The 19,299-nt window shown below is 44.5% G+C and overlaps 1 protein-coding gene across 2 annotated transcripts in view; it reads left to right on the top strand.

Annotated features, from left to right (window-relative positions):
* The first annotated feature begins 1,325 nt into the window (after window positions 1-1,325).
* Window positions 1,326-19,299, top strand: part of MPP4 (MAGUK p55 scaffold protein 4) — an 80,112-nt gene continuing 62,138 nt past the window's right edge. For both annotated transcript variants that reach the window (XM_077448584.1, XM_077448583.1), the window contains exons 1-2: window positions 1,326-1,464; window positions 16,140-16,249. In XM_077448584.1, coding sequence (XP_077304710.1) covers window positions 16,168-16,249 — 82 coding nt within the window. In that variant the 5' untranslated portion in view covers window positions 1,326-1,464; window positions 16,140-16,167. The remainder of the gene's footprint in view (window positions 1,465-16,139; window positions 16,250-19,299) is intronic.

The following is a 19,299-nucleotide window of genomic DNA, read 5'->3' as shown; positions in this document are numbered from 1 at the left end:
GGACCATATTGAGAGGACTACTGAGAGAGAAAAGTGTTGTAACTGTCCTTATTTCCAGTGATCCATGGGAAAGCTCCCAAAATGCTCCCTTAAATCTCCCAATTAGAGCAGTCACCCCTCCTCAAGAAGATTATATCAACCAGCGTCCCTGTCAGCTGCCTATGTCCTAAAGAACCCATGGTGGTCACCTGAAGGAAGCCAGAGGAACCCACCAACTGAGGGTGTTTTTTTTCCCTGTTTTGAAAGGTTTTCCACTACAGTTTTTCAGTCCTTCCTGCAACAATGTTTTATTTTTACCTATCTTTTAATGGAGAGATGATATGGGGTTTCATTTTAAAAAAAAACATGCCTGATGGAAGGTTGAATCTGAGAAGGGTTCACCTCTCAGAAGGATTCATTTATACTAGAAAACAGATACTGGAGCCTGCATTTTGCCCCATCCTTAAAATTAAAACCAGAGTACTTCACAGAGTTCTTTAGCTAGTCAAATACCTTTCACAAGTCAAATGCTCAGGTTCTCCTCCCAACTTTTGTAGAGCACAATGTACATTTATAAAGCTTGTCACTGTGCTTTGTACATGTGCAGTTAATTTTTATTTTTTATTTTTTTAAGTCTTTAAGACTATGCTGACCACTCTAGCCAAAACTGAAAGAGAAAGTTTTATAGGGAATGGTGTTCAAATACAAAACAATGGAGAGCATCTCAAAGTCTCATTACTAAAGAGTTAAAGAATTACGTAAGATGCCAAAACTGTTGCTCTTTCGCTGGCATAAGCTTAAAATATAGAGGCTGTCACACTGATACAATGATTTCAATACCCTGAGTCACTGACCTGCACTGACCCCACATCAGGAAAGTCGGAACTGATTTGCTTACTTGTTCAGGGTAAGTGGACAAGAAACTACTGAAGCCATTAGACCGGTATGATAATTTCAGAAAGTTAATTCAGCAATGGCAGCGCCCCGCCTCCTCAATACAGAATGTGCACCCTGCTTCAATATATTCCAAAGTTATTTAACCATGCCTTGTAGCTGTTTCGGTTTCACAGCCTAAGAGTTTTGGGGACTGGATATACCAGTAATAAAATTGCAGCTTTGTTGACATCATTCTCATACCCACTGTGTGACACTGGTGACTGATGAATATAAAATATACATTTCTACCCTGAGGGCCCAGGAGGCTGTAAGGGCTGCCAGTGGGACATCAGTTCTTTAAGAAAAGAAGATGAATGTGTAAATGACCTTTTCAGAGAATTACACCTACTATGCTTCTGCCATAAGCTGGCTGGCCTTTTAAAAATGTGGCACTGGGGCTTTAAACAAAGCTGATTAAGTCTTCCCTGCATAGTTCTTGGTAGAAGAGGATGTGATGGGATTAGCCAGGTTGCTGCTGCTGCTAACACGTTTTACAAAGGTCTGTATGAAGATGGAGTGACACGCTGCTTCATCTTGCTGTACATCCAGGTGAGAATATAAACAATGATCAATTATTTACAGCATATAAGGCCTAAATGTGCTAGTCTGCAATGCCCACAAATACAGTAAATTGATGAAAGTAGAGACTCATCTGAAGTCACTGAATCTTTAACTTTGTATACACAGACAGTAGTAGCACAACATATTTCTGTTGTCGGCAGGAGAGCCTAATTAGCGCCTATCAAAATGTTATTGACAGCAGTGTGAAACCTCAAAAGGTTCTTATGGAAATCCTATTAGCATGCACAATGGGAAATGTGTGTCTTAACATGAATTTATCATTTATGGCTTATACAATTTGTACGGTCTCATGCATTGCTAAGTGAGGTCAGCCACAATGGTGACGCATTAAATTGAAAAACATCAAACTGTTCTAAATTTCTGTTTACCTATCTGAAAATGTATAATGTAGTAAATTTTCTGATAAGTCACAGCAATACATAGTTGGTAGATCTAATAGAGATTGTACGATCAGATTATGGATGGCTTTTCATTTAGCATCAATGTAGTGCATGGGCTTCCCTGACTAAATATAAATTGAATGGGGTCTAGCATTGTTGTTACATTTAACAGCAACTATAAAGAGACAATACAATCAGACTGTAATGCCAGCTTAATTATCATCTAAAGCATTTTATGAAATGATATATCAGTAGCTGATGTGTACCAATTATTTGTATTTTGGACTTTTCTCATATTCCATACCCGTTTGTGTTTCTAATATGGTTAATGGTAACCTTCTGGGGTCACTTTTTTATTGGGCCCAATGCAATACTTAATAACTGTCACATTATTTTTTATGATCTGGGCAAAAACATAGAAAGTGCTGAGTTTTAAAAGTCAAATAAATAAATGTCTCTTTTATAACATAGTGGACCAAGGACATGTTTGTACCCTTGACCAGGGAAGGGACAAGGGGTGGGCGGGAGGGCCTGCTGTCCTGGGTGCAATGGTTTACTGTAGGAATGGGGGTTCTTCTGTTGCAAGGCTGAAAGAAGTAGTGACAGCATTATCTTTGCCCTGGGTGCTGGATGATCATGTCCAGTCCCATCACGGCACTTGACTTATTAGTAAAGAGCAAATCTCTCCTGGTTCAATTCCCCCGGAGTTTATTAAATCCTGTTAGAAATTCAGGGAATCAAAATTTTGCCACAAATCGCACAAATCCTGTTTATTAAGTTTCGGCAATTTGTAAGGTTAATAGGCAAGTTTTTGGCAAAAAAGCATATGAATCTGAGCACTGCCATGGGAGAAGGTTACAAATGCCAAAAATGTTTAAAAAAAAAAAGTACTGTACAGCAGGGAGAACATGAAAATACACAAATTCTATATATTATAGGTACCCTAAAGCTGTGCATGGTTTTACAGAACACCATAATTTCCACAGACCATGCACTTTGGCAATGCATATTTGGCTGCTTCATTTTTTTGGTAGTGTTAGCAGCCAAACATGCTTTCTCATAAAGCGGTAATACATCTGCTTTGACCGGTGGATAGAAATAGGCCAATAGTTTTTGAAGGTTGACTAGCCAATATCTATCAAACTCTCTAATATGGCTACTTTCACACTGAGGCGCTTTACATGTGCTACATCGCAAAAATAGCACCTGTAAAGAGCCACTCCTGTGTCTCCAGTGTGAAAACCCGAGGCAAAATTTAGATTCCCTGAATTCCTAACAGGATTTGATAAACTCTGGGGGAATTGAACCAGGAGAAATTTGCTCTCTACTAATAAGCCAAGTGCCGTGACGGGATGGGACATGGTCATCCAAGGCAAATATAGTACTTTCACTTCTTCTTTCAACCTTGTAACAGAAGAAAGAAGCCCCCATTCCTACAGTAAACCACTGACGCTATGGCTGCCCTGAACCCCCCTTTTATAGTGAGGGTGCTGGCTTATCAAAATCCCTTGTCAATTGGTCCTGCTGGCCATGGTTTAAGGTTTTTAAACTGTCCCGGTGAATTCGGACAATGATTCCCTGAGCCTTTCAACCTTGAACCAACTGGACTTGCCACAAATCTCATCCTGTCCTATTATTCTTTTACGTTATTCTTACATTTAAATGTTTATACATTAATTATAATACTTACTGCATAAGACAGTGATTTAACAGAATAACAGTATGATAGAACAGAAACACAATCTTTTTAAGTCAAGCCATAAAGGTAATGATAATCACTTGCTGCTGTGCCAGGTATTTGGAGCAATATGGTGGTGGGCTTTAATGCCGGGCTGCCACATACGGGTACAGTTAACAGTGCATGGTTGTGCTGGGGGCGTTAAAGTACATCTAAACCCAAAAATAAAGGATGTATTATTGCAGCCAACACCTCAGAAGGGAAAAGTCTGAAGACGAGCTGTCTGCGGATTTTTGGATCGTTAGTACGATGCATTCAACAGACAATTTTACTTTTATGAAAAAAATATAAGAATATGGTGGCAATGGTGCTGCCAAAGGTTAGTGTATTTATTTAAAGTGACATGTGCTGTCCAATACTCAATTTGCAAATCTCAAAGCAATAAATAAATAAGCCTGCTGTGTAAACGTGATGCGTGCTATGGAATAGTAATGTCCTCATAAGGAACACTTGACCATGAAGGGTAGCAATGGAAGTGCTGTCTCCTGTGCATTCCACACTTGTATACCGGAAGAGACGCAATGGTGCTGTGGCTCCACCCTACGCGTTTCATCATCAAGAGTGTTCCTTATTTCCTTATCCTTATAAGGATATATATGGTACAACCTGTGCTATTCAAATAATGACAGTGCTAATGTCATACAATTAAGTGTCCACAAAGTGAAAAAGTTCATTGATAATAGGGAATAATATATAAAAATACAAATGTAGATGAAAATTTTAAGATAAAAAATAAAAAATATATGACGGTGTCTTCAATAAAAATCAAAAACAGTCTTTTACAATAAAACAAGTGACTTGTGACTTTCTTCTCTCCTTGTGCCTGGTGATTAAATATATATATATATATATATATATATATATATTGTGACAGAGCGAGGCTCTGTCCCTATGAAATTGGAGGAAAACGAGACGCAGACACAGAGTTTGCATATCTCCAGCCCTGTGTCTGGGTCTTGATGTTAACGAGCAGGGTGTGTGCCCAGCTGCATATAAGCCATATAAATGAAGGGCTGTTGGTGTAGGTGTGGAGGAGTGTGAACAGCTTGCTGCTGGCTGAAGAGTGGTTTGCCCTGTGGGAGACTGTAGTCCGTGTAAGGGACTGGGAAAGGCTGACAACCTTGAGAGTCAGGAAGACTAAGGAAGTCGGTGAGTCCAGGGGGCTGGAAAGAGTTGACAAATCTGTTGGGAGCAAGCAGAGGAACTGTTGACAATTGAGAGCCAGGTGGCTTGGTATGTTCATTTGTGTGCTGAATGAATTTAAACCCCTGCGTGGGATTACTGGATGAACTGATATTTTGTTTTCTTATAATAAACGTGGGCTACCAGGCCCTTAACCATAAAACGCCTGCCTGATGTAGACTAAAACGTGCATCTACCAATTGTGCTTAATCACCCGAACGTTACAAGTGGTGTTCGAATGCGGGCATGTAGACGGTGGAATCCGGGTCCTTGCTCCATGGTGAGTCGCATCAGGAACTACTGCTAGCTGTGTGTGGCAGCCAGGCGAACAGCATTGCGTATACGTTTATTTGATGGACTGTGTTGCATGCAGGTTGTGTACCTGTGAAGGAAGAATTAAACATCAGATTTTTTTTTTTTCCTTTCTCTGCTGAGAACTGTTACAAGCTGCTGTGTGCATGTGATTGCAAGGATGAGGCAGTCAAAAGCAAGAAGTTCATGTTTAATCAAGTTAAAGAGGATGTTGTTCCTGGCAGCCTGAGCCCAAAGGTGCCACAGCATGACGCAAGGAGGCCTCTGCGCTGCATCCGTTGTAGTGAGTGGGGACATGCTGTTGCCCATTGCCCCTTGTCACAGGAATGTTTGTGGAATAACCAAGCTGGATGGGAGGTTGATGAATTCTGGAGCTCATCTACTAATGATTGTGATCAGCTGTGTCCTCAGAAGTGGTATCCAATGGCAACGAGTGAGAGCCAGTCATGGAGGAGATGCCAAGAAGTGAGCTCAGCATGGCCTGAGAAGATGTCTCCACCTTGTGGGACCAGTAAAAAGGGGCCAGTGACATGTGAGACAGCGAATGAATGGTTCCAGCGGAATCGCAAAGAGTCGGATGCACTGCAAGGGGCTGAGATCTTGGCCTCTGACTATGTGCAACCCATGCTGCCTACAGAGGAGGTGGGAGACTTCCTTGTAAGATTTGAAAAAGTTGCTGTAAAGAGAAAATGGCCTAGGGACCGGTGGCCAAAACTGCTGCAAACCTTATTGCGGATAGAGTTCCGGTCGGTTTACCATTTGATGGATGGGGGCCAGGATGACTATCGCAAGTTTAAAGAGGAAATCCTTCTTAGAGGAGAGTTCCATCGTATCATGGGCCGCCAGCAATGCTCCAGGATGGGAGAAGTGTCGCCGGAAGTCCTAGGAATTGGAAATCCAGAGAAACGTAAGGTTTTCTGTCATGGCCACTTAGGCAAAGGGGTCAGTCCAGAAAGGAGAGTATATCAGCCTGAATCCTGCATGAGGTATAGCCAACCAGCTTTGGAGCGCAAGTCTGCAGTTACCCCTAGCAACAAGGATCTTGTGTTACCTACAGGGGGCGTCAGTGGGTCCAGAAAGGCTGCAGTTTTGCTCCCTGGCCACATGGGGGAGTCAGCCTGTGGAGACACCACACCAGTGAGACAACGCACTCAAGTGAAGGCTATGACATCAGCTGCAGGAACTGGTAAGACTGTTTCAGTTTATGATGCTGAATCCAGTGAAGTGGGAGTATGTCCAGTGGGGAGATCCGCAGTACAAATGGACATAGACTTTCTGCATTGTGCTACCCAGAGCAGTGGGGAGGCGCAGCGTAAAGCCCAACTAGACGCAGGGCTAAAGACTGAAAAGGACATGGGGACTCTGCATATGCCTGCTATGATCCAGCAGATGGCTGGGAAAATTGAGCTAGGGGTGACCAAAACAGTGCTGGTACCATGTTCCCTAGTGACAGCTGCTGCAGGGTTGCCCAGGGAAACTTCCAAGGAGCTTGCAGTGTTGGAGCAGAGAGTTTCCCAGGTCAGCTATGGAGCTGCCCAAATAGGCAAAAGTGCCCCTTTACAGAGAGCAGGTGCTGTGAAGAGTCGCTCAGAGGTTATGGTGGCTCATAAACAAACCACAAAAACAGCAGTTGTGTCTACATGTAATGAGAATGCTAATGATCGTACTAACAAAAGTGATACTATTGCTAAACGTGATGAGTGTAATGACATTGAAACATGTATTTCTTGTAATGTCATATCTGAGAGTGAGGTTGGTAATGTGTTCACTACCAGTGATGAGAGTAGGAGATCTCCCATGACAGGCAGAGGCACAGGATTTTCCATGGAAGTCTCATGGGGTCTCCATGTGTTGGAGTCAGAGGCTGCCCAGGATGGCTCTGGTGCTATGCTGGTGGAACAAGGGGGGACTAATTCACACAGTGAGAGCGTATGGGCGCAGCCCCACAACCCTACGTGTAGCCCAGTGGGCAAGGGGTTAATTCAGCCTGCAAAAGCTGAGTGTACAAAGCTGAATGTGTCTGTAGTGCCACCAGAAAAAGGTGTTCAAAATGGTGTGCTGCACCAAGCTTTAGGTGATGAAGCATCACCCCAATACAACGTTGCTAAAAGTATGGTGTTACAAAATGATATATATAGAAATGACGAATGTACAGTTGAAGCTAATGAATCCCAGGTTTCTGTGCAGCTTTCTACAGCAGGTGATGCAACGCTGTGGAACACCCATGGTGGAACCACAATGGACTGGGACAGCTGGGCCAAACAATTGTTAGCCATGCTGGATAAGGCTAGCTTAAGTAACAAGGGTGTGGACACAACTGCTATGCCAGACAGGGGGATCGCAGAGCCGCCGGTGGTTGAGGGCGTCCTGGTCCCTGCAAAGGTTGATGCCCTCCCCTCTGAAGAAACAGTTCAGGGCACAGGCATCGCAGATGTGTTGTCCACAGCTCCACAGCTAAATGATATTGAGTATCAAAGTGATAGTGTGACTTGTAATGACCTGCAGAGGCTCACCAACACTGGTGCAGAAGGGATAAGTGTGAGACAGGTGTCTGACAGCTCTCCAGGGGAGAAACAGTCTGTGATGATGAGTACCTCCAAGGAGGATGAGGTCTCTTCAAATGTCTCACCCTCTCAACCTGCAGTCGCTGAGCCCCTCCATGTCTTGGACAGGGTAGAAGACCCTAGAAAGTTCTGGTGTTTAGACATGGGATGTTTAGAGATGACAGAAACTTTACTAGAAATGCTAGAGTTGGTAAAGATGAACTTACTGTATACTTGGGTATCTCCGCCGCAGTTGGACCAGGTGGTGCTGCGTAGCACCAATGGGTGGAGCCAAGTGGTACAGGCAGTGCTGGGAAACCTTGACCAACAGTGGAATTGGTGGGACCAATGGTTACCCATTTGGCACAGGATCTCCAGATTCTCTGTGAGCATACTTCTAGTTATTGATTGGTATGGAAGGCACGCGAGAGAACTGCTTGAGATATCAGAGGTCTCTCCGTCTGATGCGGTGACTAGAAACATCTCTGCTGGTGTGGTCCGAGGTGCGGCGGAGCAGTGGTCAGTAGAGGGCGCAGATACTGCCTTACCCGCTAGGCCTCATGAGAAGGAAGGGCCCAGAATGGACTCAGCAGTAGCAGAGATGCTTTCTGTCACTCGCCCAGAGGTACAAGTTAAGGTGCCCGGAGACACTATGGAAGAAAGTGTTAATATTGGTTGCCATAACAATGTAATGTGTTCACATGGAAAATATGGGTTATGCTTGGGTCAGAGTAGGTTGTTAGAACAAGTACCCATGAAGTGTTGGACAACGGGTGAGGTGGAGCTGTGCTATGGTCCCGTCGGATGTAGTCCCTCCTCGGGTCTTCTTCTAACAAACACTGAATTGGAAAGCTGTGATCTGTTAAGAGTTCGTTCTGTAAACAATGATTTGGTTGCAGTGGGTAACAAGAGAAACTGTTTTGAACCTGAAATACAGATGGTGAAGGGTAAAATGGGTATTTGTAAGTTGAAAGGAGGGCTCAAGGAAGGCAGAGTTCCCCCAAGAAAAGTGAATAAGCCCAGGGACCCCAAAAGAAGAGGAAGGCTGATGTTAACGAGCAGGGTGTGTGCCCAGCTGCATATAAGCCATATAAATGAAGGGCTGTTGGTGTAGGTGTGGAGGAGTGTGAACAGCTTGCTGCTGGCTGAAGAGTGGTTTGCCCTGTGGGAGACTGTAGTCCGTGTAAGGGACTGGGAAAGGCTGACAACCTTGAGAGTCAGGAAGACTAAGGAAGTCGGTGAGTCCAGGGGGCTGGAAAGAGTTGACAAATCTGTTGGGAGCAAGCAGAGGAACTGTTGACAATTGAGAGCCAGGTGGCTTGGTATGTTCATTTGTGTGCTGAATGAATTTAAACCCCTGCGTGGGATTACTGGATGAACTGATATTTTGTTTTCTTATAATAAACGTGGGCTACCAGGCCCTTAACCATAAAACGCCTGCCTGATGTAGACTAAAACGTGCATCTACCAATTGTGCTTAATCACCCGAACATTACAATATATAAGTGCAGGTGCTCCAAACCGTGCTCTTCTCGTATACACACTTACCAGAGAGTTCTCCCCACTAGGGAGTGTTGCACCTTTCACAGCTTCACTGTATTAGCTGGAACAGACCTTAAATGCTTGTGCCTCCTTGCAGCCCCTTCGCCTCGGTTTTTGACTCGGTGTATGTAGGAAGAAATGAAAAACTCCATAGTGCAACATTTTAACTATTTTATTTGTATAAATTAAAAATATGCACTTACAGTGTGTAAAAATCAATAGCGCAGTTTAAAATAGGAAGTGCTGTCTCCTCTGCATTCCACATTTGTATACCGGAAGAGACGCAATGGTGCTGTGGCTTCACCCTACGCGTTTCATCAAGACGTCTATTGGAGTGGTGGCATATTGCTACACTTCATGGTTTAAATAAGACGTGGTAACCTAGCAACCCCATACCACGTGACTTTGTTAGCCATTTTCTTGTAGACATTTGTTACATTCCAATCTCTATCATGGTATATGCCTTCAACAGCCATGTTTAGTTAGTTTGCTACGTTCTAATATAACAATTTAATTCCCCAATCTGAGTTTCAATTAGGAAAACCAGCTTTGACAAGTCGCAAGTCACTTGTTTTATTGTGAAAGACTGTTTTTGATTTTTACTGAAGACACCGTCATTTATTTTAAATTTTTCATGTACATTTGTATTTTTATATTTTTATATATTATTCCCTATTATCAATTAACTTTTTCATTTTGTAGACACTTGATTGTATGATATTAGCACTGGCATAATTTGAATAGCACTAAGTCACTTTATAGCATAGGTCGTAGCATATATTTCCTTTATAAAGAACACAACACTTGATTTGTTATTGGAAGACATTACTAGTCCATAGCACACGTTTACATAGCAGGTTTACTTATTGATTTATTTATTGCTTTGGGATTTGCACATTGAGTATTAGACAGCACATGTCACTTTAAATAAATACACTAACCTTTGACAGCGCCATTGCCACCATATTCATAGGTGTCACGGTGGAGGCAGCAGCCAATAGTATCAGATTAGAAGATTATTACCATCAGCGCGGGACCTCTTTTTTCATTTATTTTTTATTTGACTTTTACATCAGACAAAAGCTGGATGTGTAGGCTATAAAAATTTTCATGTGAAATCAATGTCTGATTTTCGAATGATTGGTACAGAAATCCATCACACAAAAGTTGAAAGTACAAACACACATGATCGGAATCAAGGAACGACTGGGAAGAGTTCGGTCTTGTAAACTACTGTTCTACTGTGGCAATTGATGAAATGTCTAAATTCTTATCTTCTTTAATGGGATAAAAATAATAAGCTGCTTTGCATGTAGTTATGCCTAATGTATTTTAAAAGGAATTTGTTTTATACGATCTGAAAATCACGAATCAACGCTCACCAAACTTCTACTAACATGAAATTAGCAGAAGGGACCTAAGGTGGCACTTGAGAAAGGAACTTCCTCTTTATACTCTCATAGTACGTCGCTATGTTCGTGTTTGTCAAACAACAATTTGCGGATAGTTAGTATGTTAGACAAAATCCTGCACACGCCCTTTTGACAAAAATCAGACGCTCAGTTGTCCAACCATGGGCCTGTGTGTATGAGGCTTTATAACGAAAAACATTTCTGCAAGTACAGAAAATACCTATCGATCCTGCAAGAAATCTTGTGTCCTTTATAACTTCCAGTGCACTAAACCAAAATTGCATACAATGTTATCATCCTGCCCATCAATATTCTTTGAGCTACAAAATGCGTCCCTCTATCCAGAAAGGGGTTTGTAGTGCAACTCAGGAGAGCAGTCTAAGGTGACAATGTTTCTTCATCATAGATACATCTCAGGGAGTGAGCATTGTTATATTAGGACAAGAAGTGTTGTGCTGGCAGGATCACAAGGTAAGAAAAAAATGAAACAAATGCAGCCACCACATCTAAGGACTGTCTTTGCAATTACTTTTTTGAAAGGATAAATGATGACAGAAGGGTTGTTTTTTTACATCTAAGTCCAGACTGGGGTTGCAAAGGTCAGTAGTGTTCTGGTGTAACTTGTGGATAACATTAAATGTTAAGAAGATTACCCTTTCTTACAGAAGAGAAGGATCAGTGATTAACAGTTCCAGTGTTGTGGGTTGGCTGCAGAGTATTCCAAATGTCAAGTTTACGTATCTTCTAACTTCTGTTTAAATAGAGTAAGGAAGGTTAAGAACTTATGTCAGTTTGCATTGCTGTTTGCAGCTCAATTTAAAAGATTTCCCCTCACTTTTTCTATTTCTGTGAAATGAAGACCATGAGAGGACCAGCAGTCACCAGAAGAGATAACAACAAACACCTTCCCAACTGTGCTAAAACCTATTTATTGTTGTTTTATTCTCCATTGAAGAGATGTTCCTTAAAGTCTTTCCAAACTTAAAAATGTTTTTTACCTTAATTATTATTGTTATACAGGATTTATATAGCGCCAACAGTTTACGTAGCGCTTTACAACTTGAGGGTAGACAGTACAAATACAATACCTTAATGCATTGTTTGTATTAAGGTAAAAAAAAATCATTTTTAGTTACTCTGTGCCCCCCCCCCCCACCTGTGTAAATGGGAAGAGAGGGCAGAAGCTGTATCTTTTCTCCCCTTCCTCTTTACACAGGAATTTGAGCAGCAGCAGGAGCCATTGCCAATGCTCTTGCTGCTGTCAATCAGATGCAGTGAGAGGGAAGTGGGGGTCTTGCCTAAGTCCCACTGTGTAAGTCTATGGAGCGCAGCTCTGTAGATACACAGGTCAGGAGCGCGGGGACTACGCTCTCCCCATAGCCAGTTGCTGGCTATGGTAGTGCCTCAAAAGAAGAGGAGGAGCCAAAATGTCTGCCGGGGACCCCAGAAGAGGAGAATTGGGGCCACTCTGTGCAATAGCACTGAACAGAGCAGGTAAGTATAACATGCTTGTTATTTTAATTTAAGAAAATTAGAGTTTAGTAACACTTTAATTTCCTATTCTTTTAACCTCCTGTCACCGTCCAGAGGAATTTCCACAATAGAGACAAGGAATACACAAAAATTTGACAGGATTTAATCCTTTCTCATTTGAACTAAATAACAAAAAACAAATGCCTAGTATTGCACTGTGAAAGAGTAATATCTATTTTATACAAGCCTTAGCCCTTGTACACGCGGTCGGAGATTTCATCTGAATGTTTCCTATCGGACCGTTTTGTCGGATATTCCGACTGTGTGTGATCTGCATCGGACTGTTTCCAACTTGCTGGTAAAATTTTCCCACAAAATGCTCCTATCGGACATACTCCGATCATGTGTAGCCTACTCCGACGGACAAAGTGCCACGCATGCTCAGATTAAATTCCTAGACCAAAGCTATTGGCTACTAGCCTGAAGGTAGTCCCGTCGTAATAAAATAACTTCATCACGTTATGTACAATCGGATTTTCCGACAACTTAGTCCGACCGTGTGTATGCAACATCACTTCCGGACCTCTTCCGGAATTAATCCGTCGGAATTACTCCGACGGATTTGGTTGTCGGAATCTCCGACCGTGTGTACAAGGGCTAAGAATGAACCTGAACTGGACAAAAATGTCCTGAAGTGTAGTCATTTTTGGGGCGCCTGCAGGTACTTGTGACATATTTAAATTTGTCCCTGTGTTCCTATGGATTCTAGGCAAAGGATGTACATGGATCCTTCAACTCTTTCCAAGGTGATAATAAACTTTCCCCCTTCCCTGTGCTAAACTCCAACCCTGCACTTCAATGTCAAATGCCAGAACTTTTACTCCTTACTGAGCTTCGCCCTTTTCATACCCCCTATTGCAAAAGTGAAAATTGTATGCAATTTGTGCAATTACACAAACACTAAAATTATTTTTCTGCTACAAAGCTCGGTCAATATTTAGAACTTTAAAAAAAGAATTTTTTAATGCAACTTTATAAAAATGTCCCCTAATGCCGCGTACACACGGGCGGACTGTATGGCGTACTTAGTTCGTCATACAATCCGACGGACAGTCCGTCGTACTTTCGACTGAACGGACTTGACCACACACGGATGCACAAACAGTCCGTCGAAAGCTTGTGCGATGACGTGTACAGCACGTACGACGGGACTAGAAATAGGAAGTCCAATACACAGCAAAGCACCCTTCCGCCGTGTAAATCCTTTCTGGGCATGCGCCATTCTTAGTCCGTCGAACTAGCATACTGACGAGCGGATTGTCCGCTGAAACCAAAGTACGACGGACAGAATTTCGAAAAATCCGAAATTCTTAGTACGCCAGACTGCACGCTGAAAAAGTCCGCTGAAGCCCACACACGAGCGGACTGTCCGCTGAAATGTGTTTCGACGGACTAAGTACGCCATACAGTCCGCCCGTGTGTACGCGGCATAATAGTCATTAAAAGAAAGTGCTATAAAAATGAATAAACATATGGGTACAGATACAATGTATGTAAATTTCATTGTACATTCATTGTCAAAGTTCGTAACCAAGGAACTGATGCAAATTTTAGAAAAAAGTGTCATAAAACTGCATTAAAGTGCATGTGCATAATTCTTTGTAAATGTAAGCAGTGAGACTAAGCCCCTGTACACACGGTCGGAGATTTCCACAACCAAATCCGTCGGATTTTGCCCGTCGGATCTTGTCCGAAACTGTTGCATACACAAGGTCAGACAAAGTTGGCGAAAAATCCAATCTTTCAGAACGTGATGACGTAATTTCGTTACGATGGGACTACATTCAGGCTAGTAGCCAATAGCTTTGATGTAGGAATTTGATTTTGAGCATGCGTGGCACTTGGTCCGATCAAAATTCTCTACACGTGATCGGAGTATGTCCGATCGGCCCAGTTGGTCGGGAAATATTTTCAACATGTTGGAAAATTGGGTCCGACAGATATTCCGACTGAATCAGTTCGATGCATACCACACACAGTCGGATTATCCGACGACACGGTCCGATAGGACACATTCCGACTGATTCTCCGACCGTGTGTACAAGGGCTAACTCCTTTATTGTATGTATAAACACTAATAATGAACTTCTCGTTTAGTCAAAAATGGAACATAAATATGAAGTAAGCTGATACACTTATAAGCAGGTAGAGGTCACTGCTGCTCCAGCAGGAAGTTAGAGGTTAACTGCACTTCCAGGTTTTTCTTGGTGGGTTTCCTTTGTCTGACCCTCTGGGCCTGTGTGCTATAAGGACGAGGGCCCGGATCCTGAGAGCTCTGGAGGGGGAAATTACACACATGCAAGAAGTGAAGCTCTGCCTGGTACTGTCGCCGGAGTCTGGGTGGCCAGTGTCAAGCCCGAGCTAAACTCCAGACATGTACTCAACCAATATTGGACCTTTGCTTGAACAAGGCATGCCCCAAACCTGTAACTAGAGATATTAGGGAATGTTTGCACTGTATCTTGGACTATCATTTGTCTCTGTCACCATGTTACCTTATTCTTCAAGTAAAATGTTTAAAACTTTGCCTTGGCCTGCTCTGAAGTTAGGGGTGCAATGTAATAAACACAATAATAAATGCTATGTGAAGTTAGGGGTGCAATGTAATAAACCAACACATAGTCTACAGCTTGGGTCACTAAAACATATTGGGTATGAAGACATTAGTATAAGGAGTTCATACAGTGTGAAGAGACAAGTGGTTACCAAAGGTTTCTCTAGTAGCCTGGGGTTAAAGTGAAGTTTCACCCAAAAGGGGAACTTCCGCTCATTTGTCTCCTCTCCCCCTCCAGTGCCACAATTGGCACCTTTCTGGAGGAGGGGGGACAAGATAGCTGTCTTTGACAGCTATCCTGTTCCCACTTCTGGGAGTCTGGGCCGTGGTCTATGACATCACCGAGGGGCACCCTCCTCCTTCCTCCTCCTCTCCCTGCCGCCGGGCCAGTAGGAGAGAGGAGCAGGGCCTCGCGCATGCGCAGTAGGGTTCCCGGAGTGAAGCCGTGAGGCTACACTGCCAGGTACCCTTGCCTACAATGGCGGCGGCAGCACCCGACAGCTCATGGAAACATCAACTGCGGTGCCGACATCTCTTGACTTTTGGGAGTCTGGGCCGTGGCCTATGACATCACCGAGGGGCACCCTCCTCCTTCCTCCTCCTCTCCCTGTCTCTGGGCCAGTAGGAGAGAGGAGCAGGGCCTCGCGCATGCGCAGTAGGGTTCCCGGAGTGAAGCCGTGAGGCTACACTGCCAGGTACCCTTGCCTACAATGGCGGCGGCAGCACCCGACAGCTCATGGAAATATCAACTGCGGTGCCGACATCTCTTGACTCCAGGACAGGTAAGTGTGCTATTGTTAAAAGCCAGCAGCTGCAGTATGTGTAGCTGCTGGCTTTTAATTTTTTTTGGGGGGTGGAACACCACTTTAAGCGTGTACATATGGCAGGGGAGATAGCCTCTTGCAGTGAGGAAGATGTTGTCGGCACTCCTTCAATCCATCTCCCATAGTAATGGGAGCAGATCTGTACCACCGGGGTGCTCACCCTGTACACAGGTACGGAAGAGAGAGTGAAGTGAAATGCACGCATAGACATGTACCCCATGTGTATGGCAGTGACCTTGTACAAAGTGCCTAGCATAGCCCAGAAGAACCTACCTGGGTTAGGCCTCCTATCTGACCCACACTTAGCGCCCAATTAGGAGGGAAACATGGACAAAGTGTCACCCTACTACCCTACACAATTTAATGGGTTAGGTTTGTTCCCAATTATCTATATAAACTACAGACTCCCCCCACCACCATGTTATGGAGATAAGTAAATGTTTCTTTCCTAGGGTGACAACACCACTGCTCCTCCATAGATACTGTACAGTGAGTGAATGTTGTCTTTCTTGCACACTGTTACAGGCAGGATCACCAATTGAAAATACAGGGGTATGAAATATTTTTTGTCATTAGATTTATATTTAGTTTAAGATTCATTACATTCTCCTTTGTGTTTTAGTACCATTTTTGCTGACCGGTTTGGTTGGATGGTTCATCCACAGAAGGCTGGAGAAACGTCCAGAATGAGGGAGACCATGGAAATGAATCCTGGCTGCCTTCAAGAGAATGGTAAGATCCTGAAAAGCATGCAAAGAGCTAAGGAAAAAGAGATGCAGATAAAGACAAAGGAAGCAAAATACTGACAGTTATTGGTTGTCATTATAGTATACTTTTTTAGGGGGTTAAAGTGGATGTAAACCCACTCTTATCCTTCGTAAACTACTGCCATAGTGGTTATCTATAAGGATATACATGCCTCCTGCATGTATCCTTACCTGTCAAATGTCTCCCCTCTGTCTGTTATGAGACCCAAAAAACTGAATATTCTGTAGGTGGGTGGAGTTGGGATGTCAGTAGACTCCCTGCCCACCTCTGCACTCCCCTTGGCCAGGCATCGATATTTCTTACACTGAACTTCTGCTGGTCTTGTGGATTATGCCCCATGATCACTAACATCCAGTCAAAACCCAGGAATGTCATGGCTTCAGCATGCCCAATCATGCTGAGGTATGGAGCAGCCAATCCTAGGAGACTTGGAGATGAAAGGAGGAGGGGATCTGATGTACACAGAATGCCTCTCTCACACTAGTGCATGAGATATGTAAATCACCTGTCACCTTCAGCAAGGGGGAGAATCGACATCTATTTCTCTGTCTGATCGTTTTTATCTGACTGAAAAAGATAAGAGGACTGCTCAGAGCTGGATTGACTCTTCGTGGCAAGACTGGGCACAGATGACATGCAATCCTATACTGTACAATGTACAAAAAAAAATTCGGGTTTACATCCACTTTAACTACTTGCCACCTGCCATATAGCAAAATGACGGCGGCAAAGTGGTTTACTTATCCTGATCGGACGTCATATGAGGTGATCAGGATAACAGAGCTGGCACACGACCGCAACTCCGATCGTGGTATGAAGACTCTGACAGAGGCTTCATACCATGTGATTAGCTGTGACCAATCACAGCTGATCATTGCGTGAACCACAAAGTGCCGGTAAACGGCTTTCCTCGGTTCACGCTAACAGACGATCAACAGCTCTCCCTGTCAGAGGGGGGAGGGGTCAGTGCTGTGACAGTGATGATCAGCACAGCCCCCATCAAAAGGTGTACATCAGCTGCCAGCCTGTCCCCCTCTATAAAGCCAGTCAGTGCCCATACAAGTGCCACTCAGTAAAGCCTGTCAGTAGCTCCTCATCAGTGCTGCCTATCCAGTGCCGCCTATCAGTGTCCAATCTATTTGTGGGAAGGTATTGAAGTGGTTAAGTACAGTTTGCTGAGCAAAGACGTTTTGCTGGGTATCACTTTCTTCGCAAACCAAATAAAAATAATTCTGATCATAGCAATGGCTGTATTTATTCTAGGTTGGACTGAGTAGGGTTGCAGTATCATTGGAAACACCCCTTTAGAGAGATGTGACAATAAATTCAAACTGTACACTGCTTAGTACAGGGACACATTTTTAAATAATAAAACCAGTATACCCATCTACTCCATTTCCTAAAACAGTCCACATCTCTTCTACCAACACTTTTGGTGGAACTTCAGTCAACCAGCTAAATAAAGTGGAAATACACACATATGAACTATTTTAACTGTCAAAGAATTTCTAATTCTGTGTGACCAGTCTTGTGTTCTAAGCAACCATGCTAGACAGAACAGCCCCCTCACTGCAGCAGTTCAGCTTATGCCGCGTACACACGTAGCGGACTATCCGGCGGACTTAGTCCGGCAGCATTCTCGCCAGACTGTATGTCCGACTTTCCGAACGGGCTACTTGCCCACACACGGCACTTTTTCAGTGGACTAATAAGGCGTACTAAGTCCGCCGTACTATCCGCCCTACTTTTGAAATGAACGGACTCGCCCACACACGCGGAGGAAAGTCCGCTCATTTCGAGCGGGTCTCCAGGTAGGCGGGGCCTGCGAAGGAGATGTCGCTGGCCCCGCCAGAGGATGCTGGGACTGTGACATCATAATAGGCGGGGACATCATCCGGTGATGTCCCTATATAAGTCGCCGCGCATCGCGTCGGAGCCATTGTGAGCGAAGGATGCGACGAGTCAACATCTGAAGAGAAGAAGAGAAGAATAGAAGGCCAAAAGGCGGCGGCGGCGACGACAGCGGCGACAGAAGACCGGGCCACCGCCTGTAAAAGAGCTATAAGAAGGCGCGGTGGCCCGGCAGAAGAACCGAAGAGGGGGACAAGACCCCAGAAGAGGGGGACAAGACCCCCGAAGTCGGAAGAAGAGGCCGTCGGCGAGGAAGAAAGCCGGGCTCCTCTGCTAGCAAAAGAGCTAGCAGAAGATAGTGGAGGAGTCCGGAGAGAAGACCCCCGAAGACGAAAGACCCCCGGAGCTGTGCAATAAACTATTTTTACCCTGTGTTGTGTTTTTTTTTGTACTTTTTTCACAGGTGAATGGGTAGGGGTACATTGTACCCCATACTCATTCACATAGGGTGGGGGGCCGGTATCCGGGGGCCCCCTTATTAAAAGGGGCTCCCGGATTCCGATAAGCCTCCCCGCCCGCAGACCTCGACAACCAACGGCCAGGGTTGTCGAGAAGAGGCCCCTGTCCTCATCAACATGGGGACAAGGTGCTTTGGGGTGGGGGGGCCACGCGGCCCCCTCTTCCCCAAGGCACCCCCCATGTTGAGGGCACGCGGCCTGGTATAGCTCAGGAGGGGGGGTGGCTCGCTCGTCCCCCCCTTTCCTGGCCGGCCGGGTAGCGTGCTCGGACTAGGGTCTGATGTGGACCTGGGGGAAACCCCTGCGCCGATTTTTTCGGCGTTGGGGTTCCCCTTTAAGTCCATACCAGGTGACGGGGCCAGCGACGTCTCCTTCGCGGGCCCCGCCTACCTGGAGACCCGCTCAAATGAGCGGACTTTTCTCCGGGCTGGAAAAGTCCATTCATTTCAAAAGTACGGCGGACTGGCGTACGCACAGCCGGATTGTCCGCCGAAATGCGAGTCCGGCGGGAAGATTGGAGTGCAAAACTACTAAGTCCGCCGTACTTCCGGGTCAAAAAAGTATGCTGGAGGCTACACGCGGGGGGATTGTCCGGCGGACTTGAGTTTGCCGGACTTTTCCACCCAATTGTTTGATGGTGTGTAC

This window comes from Lithobates pipiens, unplaced genomic scaffold (genome assembly GCF_037356315.1).
Source record: "Lithobates pipiens isolate NorthernLeopardFrog02 unplaced genomic scaffold, aLitPip1_a1.2 Scaffold_22, whole genome shotgun sequence".
NCBI lineage: Eukaryota > Metazoa > Chordata > Amphibia > Anura > Ranidae > Lithobates > Lithobates pipiens.
The sequence above is the reverse complement of the archived record's forward strand: the minus strand, read 5'-3'. Positions and strand labels throughout refer to the sequence as shown.